Below are 26,070 nucleotides of genomic sequence, written 5' to 3' on the forward strand. Positions count from 1 at the left end.
TATCCCCTTCATGGATTATAACTGAGCAAAAACTTGAATGCATATCCTAAAGAATATCACTTTAGGATATCCCATCACCCATCACTTTACATGTGTACCTTGTCCATTTGAGCATGGGGTTAATTTTTAGGTGTAAAAACACTATTAGTGAAGTAATAGTGCTGTGTAATTAGTGAAGTGCTGTCTTTATTGTGCTTCCAGATCCTATTGATCATCGCCTCAGTTATTGGGATCATTGTCTACAGGCTCTCAGTGTTCATTGTATTTTCTGCAAAACTTCCCAAGAACTTTAATGGGACAGATCCAATCCAGAAGTACCTGACTCCACAGACGGCCACGTCTATCACTGCTTCCCTCATCAGCTTTATCATCATCATGATTTTGAACACCATATATGAAAAAGTAGCAATCATGATTACTAATTTTGGTAAGGTCCTATTATAGCTTAGGTCATTTCTAAGACATTTTTGGAACCTGGTGAGAAATAGAGACTGTCTCTTTTAGGCATTTCAATTTCCGTATGTTACAAATTTTAGAAAATTTCAAGTGTAAACATATTTTATCTAACCTGTGTGGGAAATGAATTATCTACAGCTTTGCATTAGTAAAAGGGACAAAGCAAAGACAATCATTATAATGTCCAAGCTCTGTGTAAACAGATCAGTGCTGAATAATATTTTCAATTACATTAGATCACGTACCCTATTGTTGAAAGTAAATAGTCTCTTTATTACAAATAAGTGGAATAGGGTCATGGTTCCAGTGGCAAATATGCTCCTTTTTTGCTGAGAGGACAAGTAATCACAGTGTTGTGTGGCTTCCCCCCATGCTGTTCATATTAATATAGCTCTGTTCTCATCAGCTCCAGCTTTTGTAATAAATGTTTCTCTCTCTCTCTCTCTGGCTTGTATCCCAGGCAGCTGCTTCCTGGCCAGAGTTAAGCGCTCCCCACATGCTGCATATGCCTGGGTCATTCTCCGAATGGTCTGCTCAGTGGTCATCTTCTGAAAATGATCAGACTGATTTAAATTCTCAACTAGGAGGATGACCTGCTTCCTCTTCCCCAAATTCTCGTAACAAGTTCCCCCTTGTTTTGTTTGTTGTTTCAACAGTCCTACCTTTTTGCAATTCAGGAAGACAAGAATATCATTTAGCAGGCTGTTCAAAAATAATTTTTTGTCCACTCAGACCTGAGAGAGAACAGCCTTTGCCCATTTGAAAACATTGGGCTTGTAAATTTTAAGGAACCCTTGAAGATTTTTGCCATGTGGGATATTGCATTCTTGGGGGAGGGGGCGGACTCTTGTAACAATGTGTGAACTTAACACAGCAGCTATATTAAGGAATTTAGAACAGCTTAAATGAAAACAGTGTGAATTGTATTTTTTTAACATGTTAACTCATGTATCAGTGTCTTCGATTAGGGTCTCAAAGCTGTTCACAATTCTAAAATCTTGCCTTTATTTAACTACAGAACTCCCAAGGACCCAGACTGATTATGAGAACAGCCTGACCATGAAGATGTTCTTATTCCAGTTTGTCAACTACTATTCTTCATGTTTCTACATCGCATTCTTTAAGGGCAAATTTGTAGGTTATCCAGGAGACCCAGTCTATTGGCTGGGAAAATACAGAAATGAAGAGGTATGAGTATAGAACTGCAATCTCTTGACCGTTTAAGCTGCTTTGTGTTTTCTCCAAGTTGCCCAGTGAAGAGTTTCTTCACCGTATGTTCTTCAGATTCTTTTTGCCTCAGCAGAATAAATATCAGAAAAAAATAAAATTAATCCTTCTCGATTTCACGTTAGACCCATCTAAAATTTAAATGAGATTTTCTTTTTAATATTCCAGTGTGACCCAGGTGGCTGTCTCCTTGAACTGACGACACAGCTGACAATAATCATGGGAGGAAAAGCAATCTGGAATAACATACAAGAGGTGTTACTTCCGTGAGTATTAAGTCGTATAATCTTGGGGATGTGATAGGGGATGGGAGAGCCCACCCATCCAAATCATTTGCCTATGTGTTCACACAGCTGCATGCCTACCTCTAAAATGGAGTAAACTCTATTTAGTAAAAGTCTCCAGACAAGATGGTCCAACCAACGGTGTGAACGTATCCAGTGTTTAATAATTATGTTTTTAAAAAACCTACTTCTCTCTGTTTAACTTAAATCTCCATCTGCTACACTTTATGCGTATTAGCCCATTGTTGGTAGCTGACTGATCCCAGTCCATGGAGAGTTGGCCTTTTTTGGGACTGTGAACTATTTCCCTCACTTCTCAGGACTTTCTCCTCCCTTTATAGGATGGTTTAAAAAATCAACAGTTGTGATTTGTTGAGTTCCTAGTGTGTGCCAGCCACTTGTATTAAGTGCTTTGTAGATCTCTCTCATTTAATTTTTCAAACAATTCTTATTTTTATCTCCCTTATGCAAATGAAGATTCTTTGGCTTAAAGAGGTTAAATGATTTATCCACATTTGCCTTGTCCATAAGAGGCTACTGTGGGATTCAAATCCAAGATCCTAGGACTCCAAATCCATGTGCTTTCAAGAAGAGTGGTTCTCTTGTGGTCCTAAGGCACCAGGATTACATAATGTTTTAAGAGATAATCATCTAAAATGATAACCACAAATGTTTTGACTTACCATTCTTTCCCTAAGAAATGAGAACAACAGATGTTGGTGTAGGTCACACTGTCCTTTTCAATTTTCACTGAAGCCCTATCTTGTATCAAAGCAAATAGTCCAGGGCCATCTCAATTTCTGCACCTTTTCAGGGGGCTTATTATATTCATCTTTTATTGCTAAGATTGCCACCAACTTAATGGTAATAGGACAATGAAAAAAAAAAACACAAAACAAAACAGATTTAATATCTCACAGTTCTAGAAGTCACGAGTCTGACAGGGGTTTCAGTGGGCTAAAGTCAAGGTATTACCAGGGATGTGTGCCTCTCACAAGCTTCTAGGATGGATCTGTTTCTTTGCCTTTTCCAGCTTCTAGGTGTTGTCCACTCCTTGGCTTAGGGCTTCCTTTGTCATCTCAAAGCCAGAAATATTGTGTGTCTCTGACTCTTCTGTAATCCCATCCCCCTCCCTCTCTCTTCCACCTTTATTGGCCCTGGTGATTACATTGGGTCCACCTGCATGATCCAGGAAACTATAAAAGTCTGCTCATTTGCAACCTTAATTCCTCCTTTCCATGTGACTTCAACATATCCATATGTTGTGGGGAGTGGGACGTGGACATCTGGGGGGTACATTTTTCTGCGTATCACACTTAACCTTTTCAAGATAATTTCTGACTCTGAGTTTCTGTGCTCACAAAACTTTTCATCTCCTTTCTGTGTCACCTTCCACATCTGTACTTTTTGCTCATGCCAACCCAAAGGCAGAGTGTGGTCCCTCTCCTCAGTGTCCTCTAAAACCACTCACACAAGCAGTCTTTACTGACATTTGGGACACGGAGGCAGAAAAACAACTTTATTCTGAAATAAAAAACCTTTGTCTTTCACCCCACTATATAACTGGATTGTGTGTGTGTGTGTGTGTGTGTGAGAGAGAGAGAGAGAGAGAGAGAGAGAGAAAGAGAGAGAGAGGATGAAAGAGAGCACACGAGTAGGGGAGGGGCAGAGGGAGAGAGAGAATCCCAAGCAGGCTCCGTGCTGAGCATTGAGCCCGACTTGGGGCTTGATCCCATAACCGTGATGAGATCATGACTGGAGCTGAAGTCAAGAGTCAGCCGCTCAACCACTCAACCGAGCCACCCAGGCGCCCCAGGCTTTGTAGGCTTCAGGCTCTGCTGCCTGTCTTTCCCCCACCACAGACAACTTCCCTCTCTTTCTTTCTCTTCCCTCCCCTAACTTCTCCTCTCTGTTCCCCATTACCAAGTTCCTGTTCTTTCTCTTTGCAGAGCCGTTAACCTCTTTTTTTCTTTTCTTTCTGTATTTGTAGAGCAGGAACCTTTAGGTATCAATGTGTCCTTCTAGATTTCTTCACCAGGCTCATCCTCTGCCTTCTGCATGTGGAGAAGTAAATGTAAAGTATCAGGGTCTGTCTCTAAACAGACACCCCCTTTCCCACCCTAGCTCTCCCTTCTCCCCTCTCCCCCCTCATAAAAAAAGGGATTCTGGTCTTAGCTATAAAATTACTATTTTGGAGCCTTACAACTCAGTAAACAACCTTACCTTCACCGAGTTCATATTCAGATTTTTCCAAATGAGTAAAAGTAGGTCATGCACAAATATTGGGTTTATATATGAGAATAAATATATCAAATAGAGGAAAGGCTTAACTCAGATTATTAAAAAGCATTTTTCTGAAGGAAGTAGGCTAATTATTTAACACTAAATTTTGATGACTAATTGGTTGTCAGTGAGCTATTTTCTGATTTGAAAACCATAGTGGCTGGGTGGCAGCGGGGGTTGGGGAGGGGGAGTAGATTTCTTAAACTGGTACTAAGAAATTGGTATGAAATGAAACTTATTCACATGAAATATTTAAAAATAAAGGAAGTATTATGTATCTGTGGTCTGTTTATACCTGCACTTCAAGTGAGTCTACTGTCGCACATTATCGCGACCTGAACTTTTCATTTGGATATTTCTACTCCTGGCCTAAAATACTTAAGGGCAGTGTGTTTTGAGTTATCTTTCCCTTGTCTGAAAACTGGGAATGCTAGATGTTAGCACTTGAGAGAGCAACAGGGGCTCTTCTCATCTCTGCTTCTTTGCGTCTGGCTGCCAGCTTCCTTCTTTCTTTCTTCACACAAAGTGAAAGATCTATCAGTTATCCCTGCTACCCACAACTACCCTCACCCCCAAAATACACAGGGATGGAGAGAAAAGCCTTGTTAGTCGGTGACTGTTTTCACACTGTTAAAATATGTCAAAACGAGCACAGTGAAATGAATGTCACCACAAACTTAACCTTCTTCCACCCCCACACCACCTGAGGTCCTTGGCAAGGACCCTTGGAACAAACGGAGCAGCACATCTGGCACCGTGACCCAGCTTCCTTTTGGGGTCCCGCTAGCACCTAAATCGGTAGCTCGTATTTAGTGGGCATGCTCTAGTGTGAATGAGTGACTCCCATCCTTCAGATACAGCACATCAGCAAAGTAACAGAGTTGTTTGTTTGTACCCAGAAAGCAAGCTCAGAGCCCTTTGGCCTTCCCAGCCTCACTTAGTATTTTGATATTTGAGGCATTCCTGGGAATTCTCTTCCGTATTTGACAAAAGGCTGACACAATCCCTGCATTAAGCCATTCACTCTGGAGAAATTTATATGCTAAAATGTTAAGTAAAATAATTACATATCCAGAATGCCAGTAGCATTGTTCTTTGGCATTTAGATGATGGAGGGCTGTAATTTTCATCCTTTATATGTTTTCTGTATTTTCTACAATGGGTATGCGCTACTTAAAGCAGGAAAGTGAGCTATTACAAGGGAAACTATCCCTTCTCAAGATCTGATTTGGCTAGAGGATGAACCAAAGATACACTGAGAGAACCTAAATACAGTTATCCCTCACTATCCATACTCACTCTTTACATTCAGGAACAGTAAAATAGATTCAGATAGTGAAGGATGCTTATAATCAAAATTAGCAAATGGAAATACTGTAGAATATTCTACACAGAAATTGTGATTATCTGTAGTATGTGGATTAAATATGATAAAGATACAAAGAGAAAATGAGGTGTAAAGTGCTTTATATCATGCTTTACACATAATAAGGACTTACGGAAGGGTAACCTTTTACAATGCTGTTATTGCTAATGTACATGGTAAATTCCTAAGAAAATTGTGTTGTAAACCCTGCTAGCAGAAGAAAGATCCTACCCGTGTCTAGCATCTGTATTTTTAAAAAGCTCTCTAAGTGATTTTCGTGTGCAGTCAAGATTGAGATCTTTGCACTAGAATCCGTTATAACCCACTAGAAAACCCAAAAGGCCACCAACAGTGATGGATGAATGACAGCCCAAGATTTCCTACTACAGATGAGTGGTTCAACTCAGGAAGACTGAACAAAAGGCTCAGAGCCTGGAGCTCAGAAAAGAAAGCTAGTCAGAAAGACTTCTAATATGACCTATTACAGGTGGAGGAAGGCAGTATCTTGAGAGAGGGAAGTACCAGCCGAGCCGGTCATGCGAGTGGTTGCCGGGACAGAGGTTCCATCCTCAGTCCAAATTGTAATGGATTTGGGGCCCTGATAGCAAAAGACCTGCTTCTTTGGGGCTTGGAGACAGTTCAGTCAAGAGGCTGAGGCTGGAAGCGTGAGGCAGAGCCAAAAACAAAACAGTAGAAACCAGGAATCTCGTTGGATGTCCTGAAGGGTGATGGATGTGTCGTCGTTGATGCCACCTCCCTCACAAGGGTTCTGTCATGTGTAAAACTGTAGGTTCCCAGGCCATGCTTTAGACTTGACTGATGCCAGAGCTTCGGGTTGGGATACAGGAAATAGCACCAGCAACAAGCATTCTGGGCCATTCGAAGTGCTGACGTGAGATCCACCGATCCAAGCATTTTCGTCCCCTAGTCAAAATCCTGAGTAGCTTAGGCTGTATTTACAGTCGTCCTGGCCTCAGCCAGTTAGCCTGTACTAGACAAAAGAAAATCCTGTGAAGGGGGTTTTGGTGTGTTAGGAAATGTGCTAAATATTTTACCTGTTCTGAATTAGTTAATCCTGACAGAATTTTATCCCGACAGGGTTTTATCACCCATTTTATTTGAACTTGACTGAAGTTAAATAGTAAGCATTGAAGTGTAGATTCACATTCAGGGGTGTCTGAGACCATGTCCTCTCCACTTTCTACAGCCGCCTGCTGTGTCCGTCATGTCATAGAAGAGAAAGAAATGGGAAAAGATTGTGAAGCCAGGGGCACCGTCTGTTGTAGAGAAATCTCCCCTTTGTAAACCTCGGGGAGTGGTCAGTGAAGTTGACACAGACCAGCCAGCAGTGGGAAACCTAATAGCATAATGAGCTATTTGTAACACGTATCTCCGTGGGGGGCAAGGGGAGTGCACACCCACACAGGTGCGCGTGCAACACACACAGTTGTCTTTACAGTAGCGTGAGGCCTTCTCATTTCCTGAATTTGAAATCTGTACAAGTATATTGTTTAATCAGCCAAAGCTTGGCCCAGACATTTATATTTGACATTCTTTGCTGCTGTTGTGCCTCTTCTGGTGAACTCCATGAGTAGACCACAAGCCAGCTGTTGCCTTAGGGGACAACGGTTCTTCAGGCTACAGGTGCACACCTCATTTCACTGCCAGACTTCAATCTATTTTCAGGAAAAAGAGCCATAGAAAAGGGGGAAACATTTATTTGGAGGCTTTGAGAAAGAAAATAACATATAAGACAAGAGACGACTCTGTGGGGCCAGTGTCTGACAGAGCAGAGCACTAGGCTGTGTTTTCAGCCAGCTGTGCACTGTGACTTTGAGGAGGCATTTTGCTTCTCTGGTCCTTGATTTTTTCAGCTTAAACTAGGGTCTTGGACCTGTTTCATCTAAAATGAAAATACATCACTTTTCTCTCAGAGCCCTTCAATGGCTCCCTGTTTCCCCCAGAGTAGAAAATGCCCAGATCTCCACAGTGGTCTCTTAGGCTCCCCACTCCTCAAAACTTCCAGCCTGGTTTCCTGCTAGGCCTGGACCACACCAGGCTCCATGCTGTCTGTCAGATGTAGGAGGCCTGTTCCTGCCTCTGGGTCCTGTAGTTGCTGTTCTCTCTGCCTCTTCATATTTTTATTCAAATGTCACTCTTGGTGAGAGCCCTTCCCTGCCACCGCCCCACTCCCCTACCACAAATGCCAACACTCCACTCCTTACTCTGCTTCGATCTTCTCCAGGGCACTGTTACCAGCTCGCATACCATGTCTGTCTTCATTTTATTTTCTCTGGTGGCTTCATTCTGGAAAGACCATTGTGGCTAATGGTAGGGAAATGGGGGAAAAAAATAAAGTTGATCAAATGAAAGTCTTTTTAAAAACTAACTGTCCATGGGGCACCTGGGTGGCTGAGTCATTTGAGCATCCAACTTCAGCTCAGGTCATGATCTCATGGCTCCAGAGTTCAAGCCCCACATCAGGCCCTGGTGTCAGTTCAGAGCCTGCTTCAGATCCTCTGTCTCCCTCGTGCCCCACTCATGTACATACATGCGCGCACGCTCTCTCTCGAAAATAAAAACATTTAAAAAATCAACTGTCCACGTGGAAAGGAGCTGGGAGAAAAAAATAATAGCAGTTACGATCTTAAAACTCAGTACATAGTGCTGCTTTTCAAAATACTATCAGGTAAAGAGGAAGGAACAAAAAGAAATTTAGCATGAAACTGAGAAATTAATTTCTTAGGAGGATTATGTGTTTAGCTTGAGATATCTGTAAAGTAATTGGATAATATTCTAATTGATAGTTTGATCTTTTTGACAGCTGGGTCAAGAACCTGATTGGGCGATGCCGCACAGTTTCCAGAGCAGAAAAGATAGCCCCGCGATGGGAACAAGACTACCACCTGCAGCCCATGGGCAAACTGGGATTGTTTTATGAATATCTTGAAATGAGTAAGTCCTTACTGAAGTTTTAGTTGATATAAAAATTAGATTGGAGTATGTTTTCGATCCCACATAATTACCTGGCATATTGAAATGAAGAGAAGCATGTTTTTCTCCACTAGATCAAAGTACACAATCAGGCTTTCAGATAAGGTGACTGTGTGGATCCTTGTCAATATGTATGTTGTACAAAGCTAAAGATTTATTACGAAGCAGTGGCCTGGAATATTCGTTGAGATACCTCCTCACCATACTCAGAGCACTCTAACCATGTTGTCTGAGAATGAACTCAGAACTATTATTAGAGGTGATTCAGCTTGTGCTGGAGTCCACGCAGGCACAGCTGTTGGCCGATACACTTCTGAATGAGTCATTGAAGCAAGCCTGGACAGAGAGCCTGTAGGCACATGCTGTTTCGTGGCAGGCAGGATCACAGGGTTCCCCTCTGACACCTCCCACCTGCCTGTAACAGCATCTCTATTTCTTCTGGCCCACGGTTTCTGCCTGGTTCTTTGACCTCATGGATAATCACTGGCTTGAATTCAGAACCATTTTGCTGGTTTGGGATTAAGAAGTTAGCACAGGTCCCCTCCTTCTTGAATGCTTTGTCCACTTGTGTAGTATTTGCTTGGGCTCTGTTTGTGTTCATTGGACTTGACCCTGAGCTCTTAGGTGCCTTTAAGTGGACACATCTCAAAACAGATTTCCAGAGGAAACGCCATCTTTTCTATTATGCATAACACACTTACATCTTATTAGGAGGCTAACGATTTATGTGTTTTAGATCTGTGCCCTTTCAGCTAACCATTGCACTGAACTATAATTTTTTTCAGCTTAGGGGATTAGGAAAGGAGGCAGAACATTTTGGTTGACAGGCTGTGCATTTATGCAGAGGGGTTTGTGTGTTTGCAAAGATACCCCTTTGCAGTTCCTGTTTACAAGTCTGCAGATAGAGGATGGTTTTTATTAAATCACATTCTATATATAAAATAATTGCTTTTAAAAATATACATGAAACATGGGAACACATCTGCTTCTTTCAGTGAGTGAAAGGTTCATCTTGTAGCACCTTCAGTCAACAATACTTTGCAGCCTGGAGTTTGATTTAAATTTCATTTTTGCTTTTGTTAGGTTTTGGGACCAGGTTCGTTTAAGGGTGTAGCTTCAGTACATAACGTAGAAGCTCTATTTATTTATTTATTCTGTTAATTTTCAAAAGAACTGTAAGAAAATTACCTCTGATTCCAAAATGAATCATAATTGTAAATATTTCTTATTGGAGCTATTATCAGCATTAATAACAACAACATTCTGGGGCAGAATATCATTTGTTATTTTAGCACCGAAAACATACCTTGAAAAAATAGAGTTATTTTTCTGTAGTTGATTAGTCAAATAAAGAGCATTGTGAGAAAAAGTTATAGGAAAAGGTTGTGCTTTGGGGAGAAATTGGTATGACTTTTAGAGTTTCATAGTCTCATTAAAATAGTTACCAACAAAATAATTCGGCTTCATCCCACCCTACAAGAAAGGATAGAATAACGACTATTACAGAGATATTTTTTAGATTTATTGAATTGTTTTCCTATTATCTAAATAATACCTAATGAATTAGAAAAATTAATTTTTGAAAGCAGTCTGTTCCATATTCAATACCAGAGTGAAACTATTTTTTGTTATTTTACTTTGTGAGAGAGAGAATTTCCAAGTGCCTCTTGAATTATTTTTGTTCCTCTAAAATAAATATAGAGTGCCTTTGTCGATGGCCTCATTATAGTTTCCTCCTGCTTCTTCCCATATTCATTAATGACACCACCATCTACCTTCTTAATTATGCCTCCTAGCTGCTGAAACCAAACATCTTCTGGCAAATGAGCCTGGAGCCTTGTATCCAACCACCAGCTCTAGTCCCCTCTGCCCAGTGGAGGGGACTAGATCTCCCTTCTGCCTGAAACACCATTCTCTTCTCTTCCTGAAGAACTCCTGCGAAGCCTCAGTAGTAACCCTCAGCTTTTCACACAGATTTGCTGCTCTTTTCTGTAGGCATTAATAGTACTTGGTTCCTGCCTTGATGGCATCTGGTTGTGGGTATGCCTGTCCCCTGGCTAACTAATCCTGTTCGAGGTAGCTACAAAGCCTTTGCATCTCTCAGTCTTCAGCTGGAGCACCACTGTCTGGACCTAATACTCATAGATATTTATTCAAGTGACCTGAGCTTGGAGTTTCAACACCTACATACAACTGCTAGTTGAGTTTACGTTAATATTGCCCCCACCATCCCAGTGAAGTTCTTTTTTTTTTTTTTTTAGTTTTATTTATTTTTTAAAATTTATATCCAAATTAGTTAGCATATAGTGAAACAATGATTCCATGAGTAGATTCCTTAATGCCCCTTACCCATTTAGCCCATCCCCCCTTCTACAACCCCTCCAGTAACCCTCAGTTTGTTCTCCATATTTATGAGTCTCTTCTGTTTCGTCCCCCTCCCTGTTTTTATATTATTTTTGTTTCCCTTCCCTTATGTTCATCTGTTTTGTCTCTTAAAGTCCTTATATGACTAAAGTCAAATGATTATTGTCATTCTCTAATTTCACTTTGCATAATACCCTCCAGTTCCATCCACATAGTTGCAAATGGCAAGATTTCATTCTTTTTGATTGCTGAGTAATACTCCATTGTATATATATATACCACATGTTCTTTATCCATTCATCCATCAGTGGATATTTGGGCTCTTTCCATACTTGGGCTGTTGTTGATAGTGCTGCTGTAAACATGGGGGTGCATGTGTCCCTTTGAAACAGCACACCTGTATCCCTTGGATAAATGCCTGTAGTGCAATTGCTGGGTCATAGGGTAGTTCTATTTTTAGTTTTTTGAGGAACCTCCATACTGTTTTCCAGAATGGCTTCACCACCTTGCATTCCCACCAACAATGCAAAAGAGATCCTCTTTCTCCTCATCCTCGCCAACATCTGTTGTTGCCGGAGTTATTCATGGTAGCCATTCTGACAGGTGTGAGGTAGTATCTCATTGTGGTTTTGATTTGTATTTCCCTGATGATGAGTGACGTGGAACATTTTTTCATGTGTGGGTTGGCCATCTGGATGTCTTCCTTGGAGAAGTGTCTATTCATGTCTTTTGCCCATTTCTTCACTGGATTAAACTAAAAGGCAACCAACAGAATGGGAGAAGATATTTGCAAATGATATATCAGATAAAGTGTTCGCTTCCAAAATCTATAAAGAACTTACCAAATTCAACACTAGTGAAGTTCTTTATGGCATGTTTTTTGGGTTTTATTTTTGAGCGAAATTTCTGTTATCTTTAGTGAATTCCCCACCATCCTTTGAGATTATTAAAGTAACCCTGGTCTGTTAACCAAATTGCTTCCCCGGGTGTCTGGTCTTAACTTCTGAGAATTCAGACACAGGACATAGAGAGATAGTCTGTCAGTCTAAAATCTAGCTTCAAAACCAGAAGATACCATTTTGTACTTACAGCACAGACACCCAGTCTCTTGTGAACTTGGTGAGGCCTTCCTAGGGGGCGGGTGACATAAATGAAATGCAAGAAAATGATGGAGTGGGCCCTGTTTGTTTCTGGCCCTGCCTCCTCTATCCTTGTTAACTTGACCTCATCATCCTCCATCTCCAAGTTAATTTTCAAAGATCTATTCAAACAGTGACCTTCATATATTATTTTCTCCACCTAATTTACTATAATTAGTACCAACTCTTCTTTAGCATTTCCTTGTGCCCACCCATTTTCCTCTTTCTCCAGTGCTAACCCCACCTCAGCACCCCACTGTACTTCTCCAGGACTCAGGCCTGTGTTCTTCCATTTCCTCATCTCCACTGTTTCCTCCCACTACCTGCATTGGTATTTCCTCATTTTTGCAGGCCTCCTACCTCGTTATTCATTCATCTGATAAACATTTATGGAGCACCTGCTATGCCAAATACTCTTATCAATTGCTGGGGATACCAAGACAAGTAAGACTTGGTGCCTGCCCTTACAGAGCCAAGTGAGGGGTGGTCAGTATTTGGTGGATTGTCAAGAAAGTAAATGCAGATGGGACTTTCTAGAGCACATGAGATTTGAATTGGATTTTGAAGAGTGAATGGAAGTTGTTTCAAGTATGGTAAAGGGAATGGACATTTCATGTAAAGAGGTGGACATTTAAAAGTACAAGGACATGAAACAGCTTGGCCAGTTCAAAGTATGGCGAGAACAAAGGATCCATAGGTGGGAATGTCAGGTAAGCAAGGACTGTGTCATAATGGGTCTCGTGTGCTCATCCAGGGAACTAGAACTTCTCCTTAATGAACTTATCCTTACCCATGGGAATATTTGTAAGCAAGAGAGCTATATAATGTTTATGTTGACAAAGATCAGATCATTCTGGCAGCAGAATGGAAGATATTTTGGTAGGAGAAGGATATTTTGGGAGGCTACACCAGGTAACCCACACAACTAGGTAATCCCCACACCTAAATAGAGGCAGTGGGTATGGGCATAGAGATCAGGGAGACAGATTGGACAAGTGCTAAAGAGATAACTAGTATGGTAGGTGAGGAATAAAATTGGTGAGATAATTTCCAGGAGATTGAATGTGCAGGTAAGAATATGAGTAGAGGAGCTGGTGTCAAGGAAATGGTTCAGTATTGAATATTTCAAGTGTGAGGTGTCCATGGGATGGATCCGTAGAAATGTCCATTAGAAAGTTGGATTCCCCAGGAGCTCAGAGAAGCTACAGGTAAGACCCTGGGGGTGATTCAGGCATGCCAGACACAGAATTGATGATTAGGCCCTGGGGAAATGGGGCATTTAAAGGGTAAATGGGGAAAGAAATCCACAAAGGAAGAATAGCAGAACAGTTGGAAGAAATGTAGCAGGGAGTTACTCCAACATGGAAAGCTTAGAAGGTGAGAATGTTGCTTAAGAGGAATTTGAACACTGACTAAAAGGAGCATAATGCAAAATAAGCGGGCAGGGTGGGGAGGAAAGAGTTGAACCCACACTTAATTGCTGGCACAGTGGGAAAAGGTAGAAGGACCACTACAGGTAGTGTTTAAAAGAAATTATGTGCATGCATGCGTGTGGACGCATGTGCACGCGTGCACACACACACACCTTCGCTTTTTAAAATTATTTAAGTAAAACAGAAGTCAGGGGGAAGGCATTCCACTGAGAGGGAAATGTTTGGCCATATCAAAAGCTGCCTAGCAATCAAACAAATAAGGACTGAAAATGTACCCTGGCTTTGAAATCTGCAGCCACTGCATAGTGAGCATAGGGAGGGCCGTGGCAGGATGTAGGGCTTTGAGGAGGGAATAAGCAGAGAAATAGTTGAGGTACTTTTTCAAGAAACTCAAAATGAAGAAGTAAGCATAGAGCATTTTAGCAATATAGGGTCATGGAAAAGTTTTAGACAAGGATTATTTTTGTTTTTACATTGGGTATTTATTTCCTTGCAGAATCGGTAGGTCTTTTTTGTTCTTCATTTCAAAGCTTAGAAAGTTCTTCTCGCTTGAATATCAAAACAGATGATACCATGTTGGTTTTTCTGGTGCATTATTTTTCAATGAATCCATCTCTCTTTTGATGTCAAAAGGGAGGACTCCATACCAGTTTTTTCCAGTGATGTAGCTGATTGCTCCAACACTTGAATCCACTGATTTGAAGCATCACTTTTTATAATATAGTAAACTCCCATGAATATCTACATCAATTCTGTTTAATTCATACTATTAGTTCTAAACTGTTTCAATTCCAGAGCATAATAATATACATTATTAGAATCTCTCAGAGGTAGACCTATTGTATTCTCTTCCAGATTGTCTCTCCTGTCAGTTGAAGCATTCCTTTTCATTATTTTACTTGTGTACTTGTGTATATTTCTTGGAAAACTTTAGCATCCTCTTTCAGCTTTAAAAAAAAAAAAAATACCCATTTGGGATCACTAACTGAATTTGTATTGGAATTCTAAATTATACTTTGGAGAAAAAAATTGATATAAGTCCCCCCATCTTGACTCTGCCCAATTAAGAAGCATATGGTACATCCTACCATTCATTCATTTATCATTATTTGTTTTTATTTTTTAAGACCATTACCATACCTTGTTAACATTTCTCACTAACTTTTTCCTAAATAGTCTATACTTTTGTTGTCATTATAAATAACATCTTTTCTGTTTTGGATTTTTAACTGGGCTGACTGCTTGCATAGTCCTCATTTCTGGCTTCTCTTGAATAATAAGATCAGGCAACATTGGACCCTCATTCCAACATGGCAACTGTGTGCAGTCCCTTCCATTTCATTAGGCTATGCACTTGCCAGTTTACCACATTTGACTGCACCCACTCCACACATTTCTATTACTTGCCTGGCCCCTAGCAGGCAGATGAATTCATTTAGGGGTAGGTGATGCATAGACACAGTCAGCAGCATAATACCAAGCATTGGTGTCAACATCTATGATATCATCAACTCCGGTAATTGTCTGTCTTCCCTGAAGACGGTGGCTCTTGCCTGGCCTGTGGACCTGCCAGATCTTTCCAGCCCTCTCTGTTCTTCTGCAGCATACCCTGGCTTCTCAGACCAGAAGAGCATGCCAGCTCCTTCTACCTACATACCCCTCCACAGTCTTGCCCTTCCTTGCCTGATTGGTCCCTGCCCCTGTTCTGAGCAGTAGCTGTAAAGGGGCTGTAAATCTTCCTGGCATTCACAGCCTTAGTCCCATATCTGTACTCGTTTACTTGAAAGATTTCTTTTAGATCTCTGGCCTTATTTTTAACCTTTACCTCCCTGTGGTACAGCTTGCCCCAATCTCTGCTGCCCATCTATAGCAGTGCCACCTAAATTACAAGGAGAAAAGTACTTCTAACCCCTCACTTGGATATTTACTTAATATGACCACATAGATGGCAACCACTTCCAGATAAAAATTCTTGAAGGATTATATCTTGCCTTATTAAGATACTTTTGTCACATACATTTCTGTGATTTGTAATAATATTACAAATTCTCTGAAGGCATGGCAACTTGCGTTTGCAGACTCAGGGAAGGTTGCTCATTTGCCTATTTGCAGCATATTTCCTCTAACATTCTCTACACATAGCCTTCCCAAAAGTACATTTCTTATTTCTTTTGAACTTGTTAGATACTTCCACAATACTCCTTTTCTTTTTTTAACCCAAAATCATGAATCATGTTCCAACATTCTGTTATTTCAACAGAGAATGAGTAACATACTGAGAGTGTCCCAACTTTAATACCAACAAATAACTTGAGTTGATTAAAGATTTTAGGTATATTATTCCTGTTAAGTTAATATATTTAGGTATATTATTATTTCTGTTAGGTATTATATTCCTATAATTAGGTATATTATATCATGTGATAGAAACTGGTTATAATTAGTCTTCTTTCCAGAGATTTCATATTTGTCTTTTGTTGAACATTGTTATTACCATGGATGTCTTTTCTCTTTGGGATTTAGTTCGTTTGCCTTTTTCTTTCTTTGTAAGAGTAAAGGAAAATATGTTGTCCTTCCATCCATCCACCACTCCATGATGTGTGTCCATTCCATTGACAGTTATTCAGTTTGGGTTCGTCACCTTATTTGTGGCCTCTTTTCCACTGGCCCCCCTGTTGGCTCTGGTGAACAATATATTGGAAATAAGAGTGGACGCATGGAAAATGACTACCCAGTATAGACGCATGGTTCCAGAAAAAGCCCAAGACATCGGAGCCTGGCAGCCCATCATGCAAGGAATAGCGATTCTGGCTGTGGTGACCAATGTGAGTAAACATAGGCTTCGCAGGGTAAAGACCTTGAAAAGTCCAAAATGCATTAGTGTCGCTACCTAAAGAATCAAATGTTTGATATTTTTTTCTAATGGGAGGGAGATGCCGGTACTATCATCTGTATAAAAACAGTTGTTATAACTGTAATTGTGATTATTTTTTTAATGTTTTTAATTGTTTGTAATTATTTATTAATTTACAAAGTCAAGAGCTCTTACAGAGGCAGTTGCTAAGAGTGACCATGATACTATCATTGCTCATTTGCTAACGTTTTTATTTAACAGGAACATAGTAATAGTAATAACAGTAAGTACCAACTCTCTTAATCCTGATGCGACTATAAAAAGAGCTATACAATAGTGCTGTTGTAATAGAGATAGACATCTGCCCACTTACAGTGTTTACTGCCCGCAAATAAGAACTATCCTTCTACCATATTTTACTATATATTCCAAACTATCAATTTAAAATATTGACTATTTGATGGTGAAGTATGTTCACGCACTTTGTGTGTTCCAATCATGTCTCCTAGGGTTCTTCAAGGAGGGGGGGCTTTAGGATGGGTCCCATCTCTCCTCCCCACCCCGTCTGTCCCCTTGGCCTTTGCTGGCCACCCTCTAGTCATTAGCTAAGCAGCCTCATACCCTGCATGTGTCCCAGCTCTGAGGGAACAGAACAACCTGTATAGATTTTGGACCAATCTGAGCAGTCTCTCTTTGCCCACCCCCGCACCCTCCTCCCCCACCCCCTTTTTTTTAAAACACAGGCCAGCAGGGAGTTTTCAGGGAGAACAATTTCCATGCCAGCCCAGCAGGGGGATGAGCACTTTCCTTAGAAATATGCTTACAATTAGGGCTATTTCCTCCCTTAGTTCACTACCCATTTTACTCCTGGGTCACTGACAATCCCCAAAAGATGATATCCCAGTTTTCATTTCTTAGTTAAGCCACACTTGCCCTGAGTCCCCAGTCTTTTCCCACAAGCACCTGTAGAAACAGAACAGAACTCAGTGCCTGTGGGTCAGTCTTCTGGATGAGGGAACATACTCAACATTGCAGTCACAGGCCAGACTCTCAGTCCACCTGTCAGTTATTGTAGCTTCCCAGCTGCATGACCTTGGGCCAGGCCTTAACACTTCACAGCTTCATTTTATTGTTTGTAAATTGAATAATTCCCTATCGCATATTTTAAGAATATTATATACCATAAAGGATGACCAAGGACTTCAGTGAGTTAATGCATGGAATGCACAGAGCCTGGTCCTCATGGAACGTTAGCTGCTGCTGTTTTATCATCATTATCCATCATCAGTAATAGTGACTCTGTGTAGACTTCCAACAGGTGTCTAAACTAAAGGCACAAGAATTTTACAGTTCTTGTGGTTACAGTTTTACACAACAAAGCAAGTTATCTGGAACCCAGCTGTCACCACCCGTCAAGAACCCTCAATTTATCTGAATTGTATGTTATCCCTACTTTTTGGAGAAAGTTACAAATTGCACACACACACACACACAAAAACAACTGCTAGGTTGTATCATTTTCCATTCACCCAAGTAACCCACACCTTCAACGTCCACTGTGTTACAATCATGAAAGAATTAATCTGTCACATTAAATATGCTATATAACACTAAGCAAGGCAGGAACGTGGAATTGTGTACGTTAGGAAAATTTTAGCAACAAGGTTTGAAACTAAAAGGGTTTTTGTTTGACCTTCAGCTAGCCAGAAAATTCAAATGACTCTTACTGCCCAGTCCTCAGCACTCTGGTTTGCTTGTGTCAGGCACCTTTTCCTAGTATCCCCAGGATGGCTCCACTCCATTAGCACAGATGGGGTACTGGCTGTGTTTCTAGGTCTACTCTGTGTGGATGTGTCTGTGTATACACACACAGACACATGTGTGCTTGCTAATTGGTGCTGCTGGTTCTTATCCAGTAGTTGTTTCTTCTTACAACTTAGGCATCGTTTCATTGTACCGTAGGAAAACTGCTTTTTAGATCATTGATTGAATGATGGACAATCCTTTTCTTTCCCATATTATTAGGATTTGTTACAGCTTCCAAGATGCAGGTTCTGTGGACATTTGTATATATGCCTATAAGAATGAAACATGTAAATTATCCCCTCACACTCCTAATATGTGCCTCCAAAATGTACTGGGCACTCAAGTGCTAACTTTCCATAATAGGGGAGCTTTTAACGGTAGGAAGAAGAGAATAGCCACCAGGGATGAGAATGGACATCGAATCATTCATTTTAAAGCTGCTAGTCCCCAGCAAAGAAGCTGAATTGACACGGTTGTATCAGGCCATAGTATCTGCCGTTGAAGACCAATTTTAATTTAGTTTGATATAAATGGAAAATTGTGTTCAGAACAGCATAGGAAATGAAGCACACTGCATTTATTTGTACTCTTGCAGCGTGTCTCAAAGCAGCTCAATTCAGGAGGAAAAATATCTTGTCAGAAGACAAGAGAATTATCTTCCTTGTTGGAATTTTTGCAGCTTCCTGGAGCACATCTGCAGGTGATTCTGTAAAAAGCTATAGCTAAATGATAACAGGAAATTTTAAACTATTCAAATCTGGTAAAGTAAAATATTCTTGCCTTACCCCCTCCCCCCTCCACCAGCCAGAAGCAGACACAGGCACACTTGGGAGGAAATGACAAAGCTGGTCTACTAGTGGGGGTCATTTTGCAATAGAAAAGCCCCTTAGTTGTTTTTCTTGCTCTGACTGAGATCTTGTTTGTTGGCTTGTGGTCTCTGCAGCTAAACCACATGTTCAGATGAATAGTATTAAAAATCACGTTGTGCCAAAAACCTGTCTTTCTGCCTCAATAAATGACTGAATCGTTTAACTTTGTTTATTCACATAGAATATGGATTTAAGTATATTCCTTACTTGCTCCTTCCTTCAAGCCAGTTTTACACATTGGAGAGTTTAAAGCCCAAATTAAAGAATTTTAGAGAAAATTCATGTAATTCATAATAGCTTTGCATCCTAATAGAGGTCTGCCAGACACAGGCCCACGTTTAAAATTGACCTATATTTATTCCTTTAATTTGAGAACATAACTATGATAATGTTCATAACTTTGTCCAGTTAGCCTTTTTGAAGCTTAGAAGCTTAGACACTAGATCTTTCTTTTTTAATTTTTTTTTTTTTTACGTTTATTCATTTTTGAGACAGAGAGAGACAGAGCATGAATGGGGGAAGGTCAGAGAGAGAGAGAGGGAGATACAGAATCCAAAACAGGCTCCAGGCTCTGAGCTGTCAGCACAGAGCCCAACGCAGGGCTTGAACTCACCGACCGCAAGATCATGACCTGAGCCGAAGTCAGACGCCCAACCGACTGAGCCACCCAGGCGCCCCTAGACACTAGATCTTATAAAATAGGCATACATTTGACTATGTGAATGAAATAACTCCAGTATACTTTCTTGCTTCCTACATTTTAAAGTTAATTTAAAAAATTCTTGTTTTCTAATGAAGCAACATACATAAGTATATACTGAGAGTTTAAAATGAGACTATAGGTTGACTTGTATAAATAAATCAAGACACTCTAGGGGAAAAAGTATGAATTTGAAGACCATTATTAGATCAAGGAAATATATTTTATTCAATTTATATTCTATTTTTAAGAGTCAAGGGATTTAAAAGATCAGTTTTATATCAATTATAAATTCTACAAAGGAATTGTATAAGGCCAAATTATTATAATATTGACCCTAATATTACTTCTACAAAACGGTCTTCTAAATCATAAAAGAGAGCTGAAAATTATATCTAGTAGAGTTCCAAGATTGATTGAATTGTATAATATTCTAATTTATGAAAATCTAATTTATATATAATATATGCAAGCAACTCGAGTTATCCAGGATACGATGGTCTACAATTATTCTTGCTGTACTTAAGAAACAGGCAACTTGGGGCACCTGGGTGGCTCAGTCGGTTAAGTGGCCGACCTCAGCTCAGGTCATAATCTCACAGTCCTTGATTTCGAACCCGTGTCGGGCTCTGTGCTGACAGCTCAGAGCCTGGAGCCTGTTTCAGATTCTGTGTCTCCCTCTCTCTGACCCTCCCCCGTTCATGCTGTCTCTCTCTGTCTCAAAAATAAATAAACATTAAAAAAAAAAAAAAGAAACAGGCAACTTGCCAGCCTTTGCTTTCCAATTGTAGGTGGACTTCTGGACAGCCCTTATTTGAACTAAAGACAAGAGGAAGTAACTATTCTTTAAAGCAGCTGCTCAAAGACTTTAGGACATTCACTATCTACGTCCATTAGACAGGAAAGAATTAAAGTTTCTGAATCTTTCAATTTAAAAAAAAAAATCAACTGATGAAACTATAATTCTGGCACATTTGTTAACCATAGCTATAAAGGCTCTAAATTAATGTCCCCTTACTGTTTTCCTCCCAATATAGGCCATGATCATCGCTTTCACATCAGACATGATCCCCCGCCTGGTGTATTACTGGTCCTTCTCCGTCCCTCCCTATGGGGACCACACCCACTACACCATGGAGGGATACATCAACAACACTCTTTCCTACTTCAACATCGCAGACTTCAAAAACAGAAGCAAAGGAAATCCATATTCTGGGCTTGAAAAACATACCACATGCAGGCAAGTTCTGCTGACATGTTTAAAAATGCACTTCATCTTTTAAAGGACTTTTATTATAATGTAATTCTAAATAAAATTGCTGGAGACATTTTTTTTCAGCCAAACTTAAAAAAGGAAAAGATCTAAAAGTTAATACAGACAGAGGTCAGAACTTTCAAATGAAACAATAAAACATGATATAAAGATGAGGGTTTCAAATGATTACAGGGATACTGATCCGAGAGAAAAGTTTTGTTTGTATCTTAGAAATTAGGAAATGCAAGGAGTTCCAAAAAACAAGTTCTTTCAGTTGGTATGACGAATCTGTTATCCAAGCACAACCTGATGTATTTAGTGATGACAAACTATCACTCTCACTTCAAGAAATACAAAAATGAGAAATGTAAATACCTCAGCCTAGCCCAGAAGTATTCTCTGAAAGTATTCCGAGCTCTCTGCATTGATTGTAATGGCCGGTAAGGTCAACTGTAGTCAGTAGATGTCAAGTAAATCACTAATTGATAGTTTGTTCACTATAGGTCATAGAGTTTGTTTTTTAAAATCCTTTAAAAAAATTTTTTTTAATGTTTATTTTTTGAGAGAGGGGCAGAAAGAGGGAGACAGAATCTGAAGCAGGCTCCAGGCTCTGAGCTGTCAGCACAGAGCCTGACATGGGGCTTGAACTCACGGACTGTGAGATCATGACCTGAACCAGTCAGATGCTTAACCAACTGAGCCACCCAGGTGCCCCAAGAGTTTGTTTTTTAAATCATAGTCTTAACCCAGAAGAGGCTCTAAATACTCATTTAGCTCAACTCCTCAAACCCTTTTCTGGTTCAAATTCTCAGCAACACAACCAAGAAACCAGAAAAAAGCCCCAAATAAGTGTTTCAAATTTACACACTGTAGAGCCTCTTGAGAATCCCACGTCAAATCTGCTTACTTTTACTTGACATAATTCTAAACAGTTGTTAGACTCTTCTAGGTCAAATAGATTACAGGTAGGAAATTTGAGATGTGCTACCTGAGGGAAGACACCAACAGCAGTAGCACATGACATCTCATAAGGACAAGAGTTTGAAAAGTGTAACAAGCAGATGGGTGCTACTCTTTACAGAGAGAGATCGCATGTGGCTGAGTGAAGCCTGAGGATACGTTATATAAATAAATTTATAAACCTGTTTCTGAAAATACGCTGAATCGTTTTAGTTATACTCTTTTGAGAAAGCAAGGATGAAACTGGCAAAAAACAATGTTAACACTTTTGTTTGTTTTCACATAGATGGAATACATCATTACTATCTTATGTTAAGTGAAGTATTACGGGAGTAGTTATTTCAGGATTTTGTCAGCAAATTAAACTCTGAGAAAATTTATATGATGTCCAACTTAAAAGAGCATTGTATTAAATATGACCTCTTTTGAAATGGGCCCTTGCTTACAGTAGTTAGTCAAGAAGAATTATCTCCTTATATCCTTCCATTTTGTTTCCAGGTATCGTGATTTCCGGTACCCACCTGGACACCCACAAGAGTATAAACACAACATCTATTACTGGCACGTGATTGCAGCCAAGTTGGCTTTTATCATTGTCATGGAGGTAGGAGACGTCTACTTTGAAATAGTCGATAAGGTAGTATATTTGCAGACCTTTTGTTGGCATTCAGTGTTGCCAACTCTGACTTCAAATACATTCTTATCTCTTGCTAATAATTAGTTTAGGACATGTATTAATCAAATTTAACATGAGAATGCCCATAATGCTCTAATAAAATGAAATTGTCTGTCTGCTTGAAAAGGTGAGCGCATGTTTGCTAAGGGGATTCAGTCCCTCTCAATTCAGTATTGAGTGCCTTTTTTTTTTTTTTTAATTTGGGGCACAGGGGCTGCATGATGGACTGTGAAGGGTCTTATTTAAGACTACTAAGATGTGATCTCTGCTCTCGAGAAACTTTCTCAGGGCACATCACATTATGGCAGCAGCATGAGTGCTACAGCTCCAGAGAACACATTTGTGTTCTAGACAGTAAGGAGAAAGAAAGGTGAGGCTAGCTGTATCTGTTCCTTTGTATCAGCAAAGAAAATGCTTTTCCAGAAGCCTTCAGAGCAGACTTCCACCTGTATCACACTGGCAATAACTAGAGCTCACGGTTCCTCCCAGCAGTAAAATAGGCTGGGGCAGGAGGTATTTGGTTTGCTCTGAACAAAATGAGAATCTGTTAGCAAGAAAAAAGTGTGGGATAGGCTGCCTGCCTGGCTTTGACAATTTTTCTAGTATTGTTTGGTAGCTATTAAACAAACATCAACAGAAGAAGAAACAATTCATCATTAGCTCACCAGCATCAGTGGTTTCCTGTAGTATCTGCTATATCAGCAAGAATCACTAGTTTATATTCAAATATGGAGTTGCCAAAGTATTTACACTGCTGCTTCTGATATCAGGTTTGACTAGATACCGTGAGGGGCCATTTCACTACAAGACATTTAGAATAAGCTTAAATCTCCCAGAAGGGGGAGAGCAGGGAGGACAAGGAACAGGAAGAAGGACAGAAACTTCGAGGAGGGGCCGTGGTGTGGCTCCCGGGAAGAGCCATTACACGATGTCGGCATGTGGGAGGGCCCCCATCTGGACGCACGCCGCCAGGGAGTGTGGGAGCGAGCGAGGGTGCAGGTGGCCTCAGAGTCCCTGGACGAGGAGGACCGCTGAGCCCTAGCAGCCAGGCCCACCCGTCACACGTAAATGCCCAGGCCTGCCTCCACCCCCACTGGCCACCTGTGGAGCAGAGACCTGTTGGGGAAGCACTGCGCTTCCCCTTTGTGTCTGTCCCCTGGGCTGATATTCTAACTCCTGTGATTTCCAGCTAATAATGAAATGAGTATAAAGGGTTTTTTTAATGAGAAAAGAAAATGTCCTTTGCACTTTTGAACTCACTGGAAGGAAGGAGAATCCACAAAGAGGAGGGGGAAAGGTGTGGTGGTCAAAATAGAACAAGTGCGGTTATCAGTGATGCCATCTACAGGCTCAGGAGACCCAGCAGTGGGTCAGAAGTGAGGTGGACCAGCTGAGCTAGAGACTCTTGGATTCATCCAGGGGCCCCCAAAGGGCTCAGTTTGCCTCATCGTAGAAGGAAATGTGTATATTCTCCGCAGAAAAAAAGTGTCCTCAATTTAGACCACAGTTTTTTCTCAGATTGAAATAATCAAATATGAACTTCCAAAGATCAACAATAACCAGGGGAAATAAGGAAAACCAGGAGTGAGATTCAGCCAAAAAAAGAAAAGCAACTAATTTGGACCCTCAATAACTTCAAGAGTATCTGTTATCAGATAAGGAATGACCACGTTTAAACAAAGAAATGACAGGTTCAAAAATGAGCAAACAATAAGAAACTAAAAAAGTACTAGGCAATTTTGAAAAATATATAGTTGAAATGAAAAATATTAACATATGCATTAAACAGAAGTTTGAAAACAGAATGAATTGGGAGATAGGTCTGAAAAAAATTATTCCCAACACCTCACAGGGAGAGAAGAAAGTGGAAAATACAGAAAAGAGATTAAGCAATTTTCACAAGATTCACAGAAGAAAAAAAACCATGGATCATAGAGGAGAGGCAATTTGAAGAGTTAATGGCTCAAATTCTTCCCAAATAAATGACAGGTGTCTGTGAACAGAGCAGAAAGCACAACAGACATCAAGAAGAATACAGAAATCCGTGCTTCCACAGATTGGGACAGAAGTGCAGCTCACCAAAGATAAGATCATAAAAGTGCCCAGAGAACAAGGACAGATGACTGATCAGGAAAATTATCATTGGAGTGAGAGTAGACTGTAACAGCAACACAGAGGTGAGAAGAGAGTAGTCGAATCTCTTCAAAATGCTAAAGAAGATAACTGTAAACCTAGAATTATAGCAAAACTCTGAGTTACTGAAAAATCTTTCCATAACGAAAACACTAGGCCATATGGTTTTACAGGAGAGCAATACCATACTTCCTAGAACAGATCGTTTTCGTTTCCTCCAGAGATTAGAAAGCGGAAACACTCTCCAACTCCTTATACATCTTAAAATCAGACAGGAGAAAGAGAAAGGGAAATTCTAAACCAGTCTCACTCATTACATAGACGCAAAGATCTTCCTAAAATGCGCCAATTGAATCTAGCAATATACTTCTTTTAAGTTTATTTATTTTCAGAGCGAGTGAGAGAGAGCATGCGTGCAAGCAGGGGGGAAGGCAAGAATCTAAAGCAGGCTCTGTGCTGCCAGCACAGAGCTTGATGCAGGGCTCAATCCCACTAACCATGAAACCATGTCCTGAGCCAAGGTCAAGAGTCGGACACCTAACTGACTGAGCCACCCAGGTGCCCCAGCATCTAGCAATCTACTTCTTAAAGGTGACATCAGACCACATTGGTTTATCCCAGAAATATCAGGGTGACGTAACGTAGAAAATCCACCTACCTATAAATATTACCTACCTCAGAAATAGATAGAAAATAAAAACCTCTCTTGCCCACAATATTGTTTGCCTCTTCACTGTATAATTGCCATAATTGAGACACACTAGTACCTCTCATCTCGAATATTCTCCACCCTCATATTACCTAGTGTATCGAAGCATTTGACACACAAGCTGATCATTCTCTCTTCCTTGAAGTTACTGTTACTCCTCACTTGGCTCCCAGGAAAACACTTTTTTTTTTTTTTTTTTGCCTTTTCTCTTACCTTAAGTCCCTTCTTAATTGCATTGCTAGTCCCTTCCTTCTCTTAGTGATCCTGGGGCTCATTCCTTGGTTGTCATCTTTTCTCTCTCCTCACAGCCTTGATGATCTCATGCAGTCCGTTGGCTTTAAATGCCATCTATATGCCAGTGACTCACAATATATGTATGTAGATATATAGATATCTCCGGAACACCTCTCTTCTGAACTCAACCCGTGAATCCAAATGCCCACTTGACCTTTCTGCTTGGATATCTAACACATAAATCTACTGCCCCAAGTGCCCATATTTTCTTAAATTCAGTTGGAATGTTCTCTCTGTCCTGCCCTAAATGTTCTGTCCACAGTGAGTC

At 40.4% G+C, this 26,070-nt stretch overlaps 1 protein-coding gene across 2 annotated transcripts in view; it reads left to right on the forward strand.

The window, feature by feature from the left end:
- ANO6 (anoctamin 6) overlaps nucleotides 1-26,070 on the forward strand; it is a 199,484-nt gene that overhangs the window by 168,362 nt on the left and 5,052 nt on the right. For both annotated transcript variants that reach the window (XM_043563491.1, XM_043563490.1), the window contains 7 exons: nucleotides 202-427; nucleotides 1,475-1,644; nucleotides 1,852-1,949; nucleotides 8,441-8,571; nucleotides 16,166-16,371; nucleotides 20,813-21,015; nucleotides 22,489-22,594. In XM_043563491.1, the coding sequence (XP_043419426.1) occupies nucleotides 202-427; nucleotides 1,475-1,644; nucleotides 1,852-1,949; nucleotides 8,441-8,571; nucleotides 16,166-16,371; nucleotides 20,813-21,015; nucleotides 22,489-22,594 (1,140 nt within the window). The remainder of the gene's footprint in view (nucleotides 1-201; nucleotides 428-1,474; nucleotides 1,645-1,851; nucleotides 1,950-8,440; nucleotides 8,572-16,165; nucleotides 16,372-20,812; nucleotides 21,016-22,488; nucleotides 22,595-26,070) is intronic.

Source organism: Prionailurus bengalensis, chromosome B4 (genome assembly GCF_016509475.1).
Source record: "Prionailurus bengalensis isolate Pbe53 chromosome B4, Fcat_Pben_1.1_paternal_pri, whole genome shotgun sequence".
Classification (NCBI taxonomy): Eukaryota; Metazoa; Chordata; class Mammalia; order Carnivora; family Felidae; genus Prionailurus; species Prionailurus bengalensis.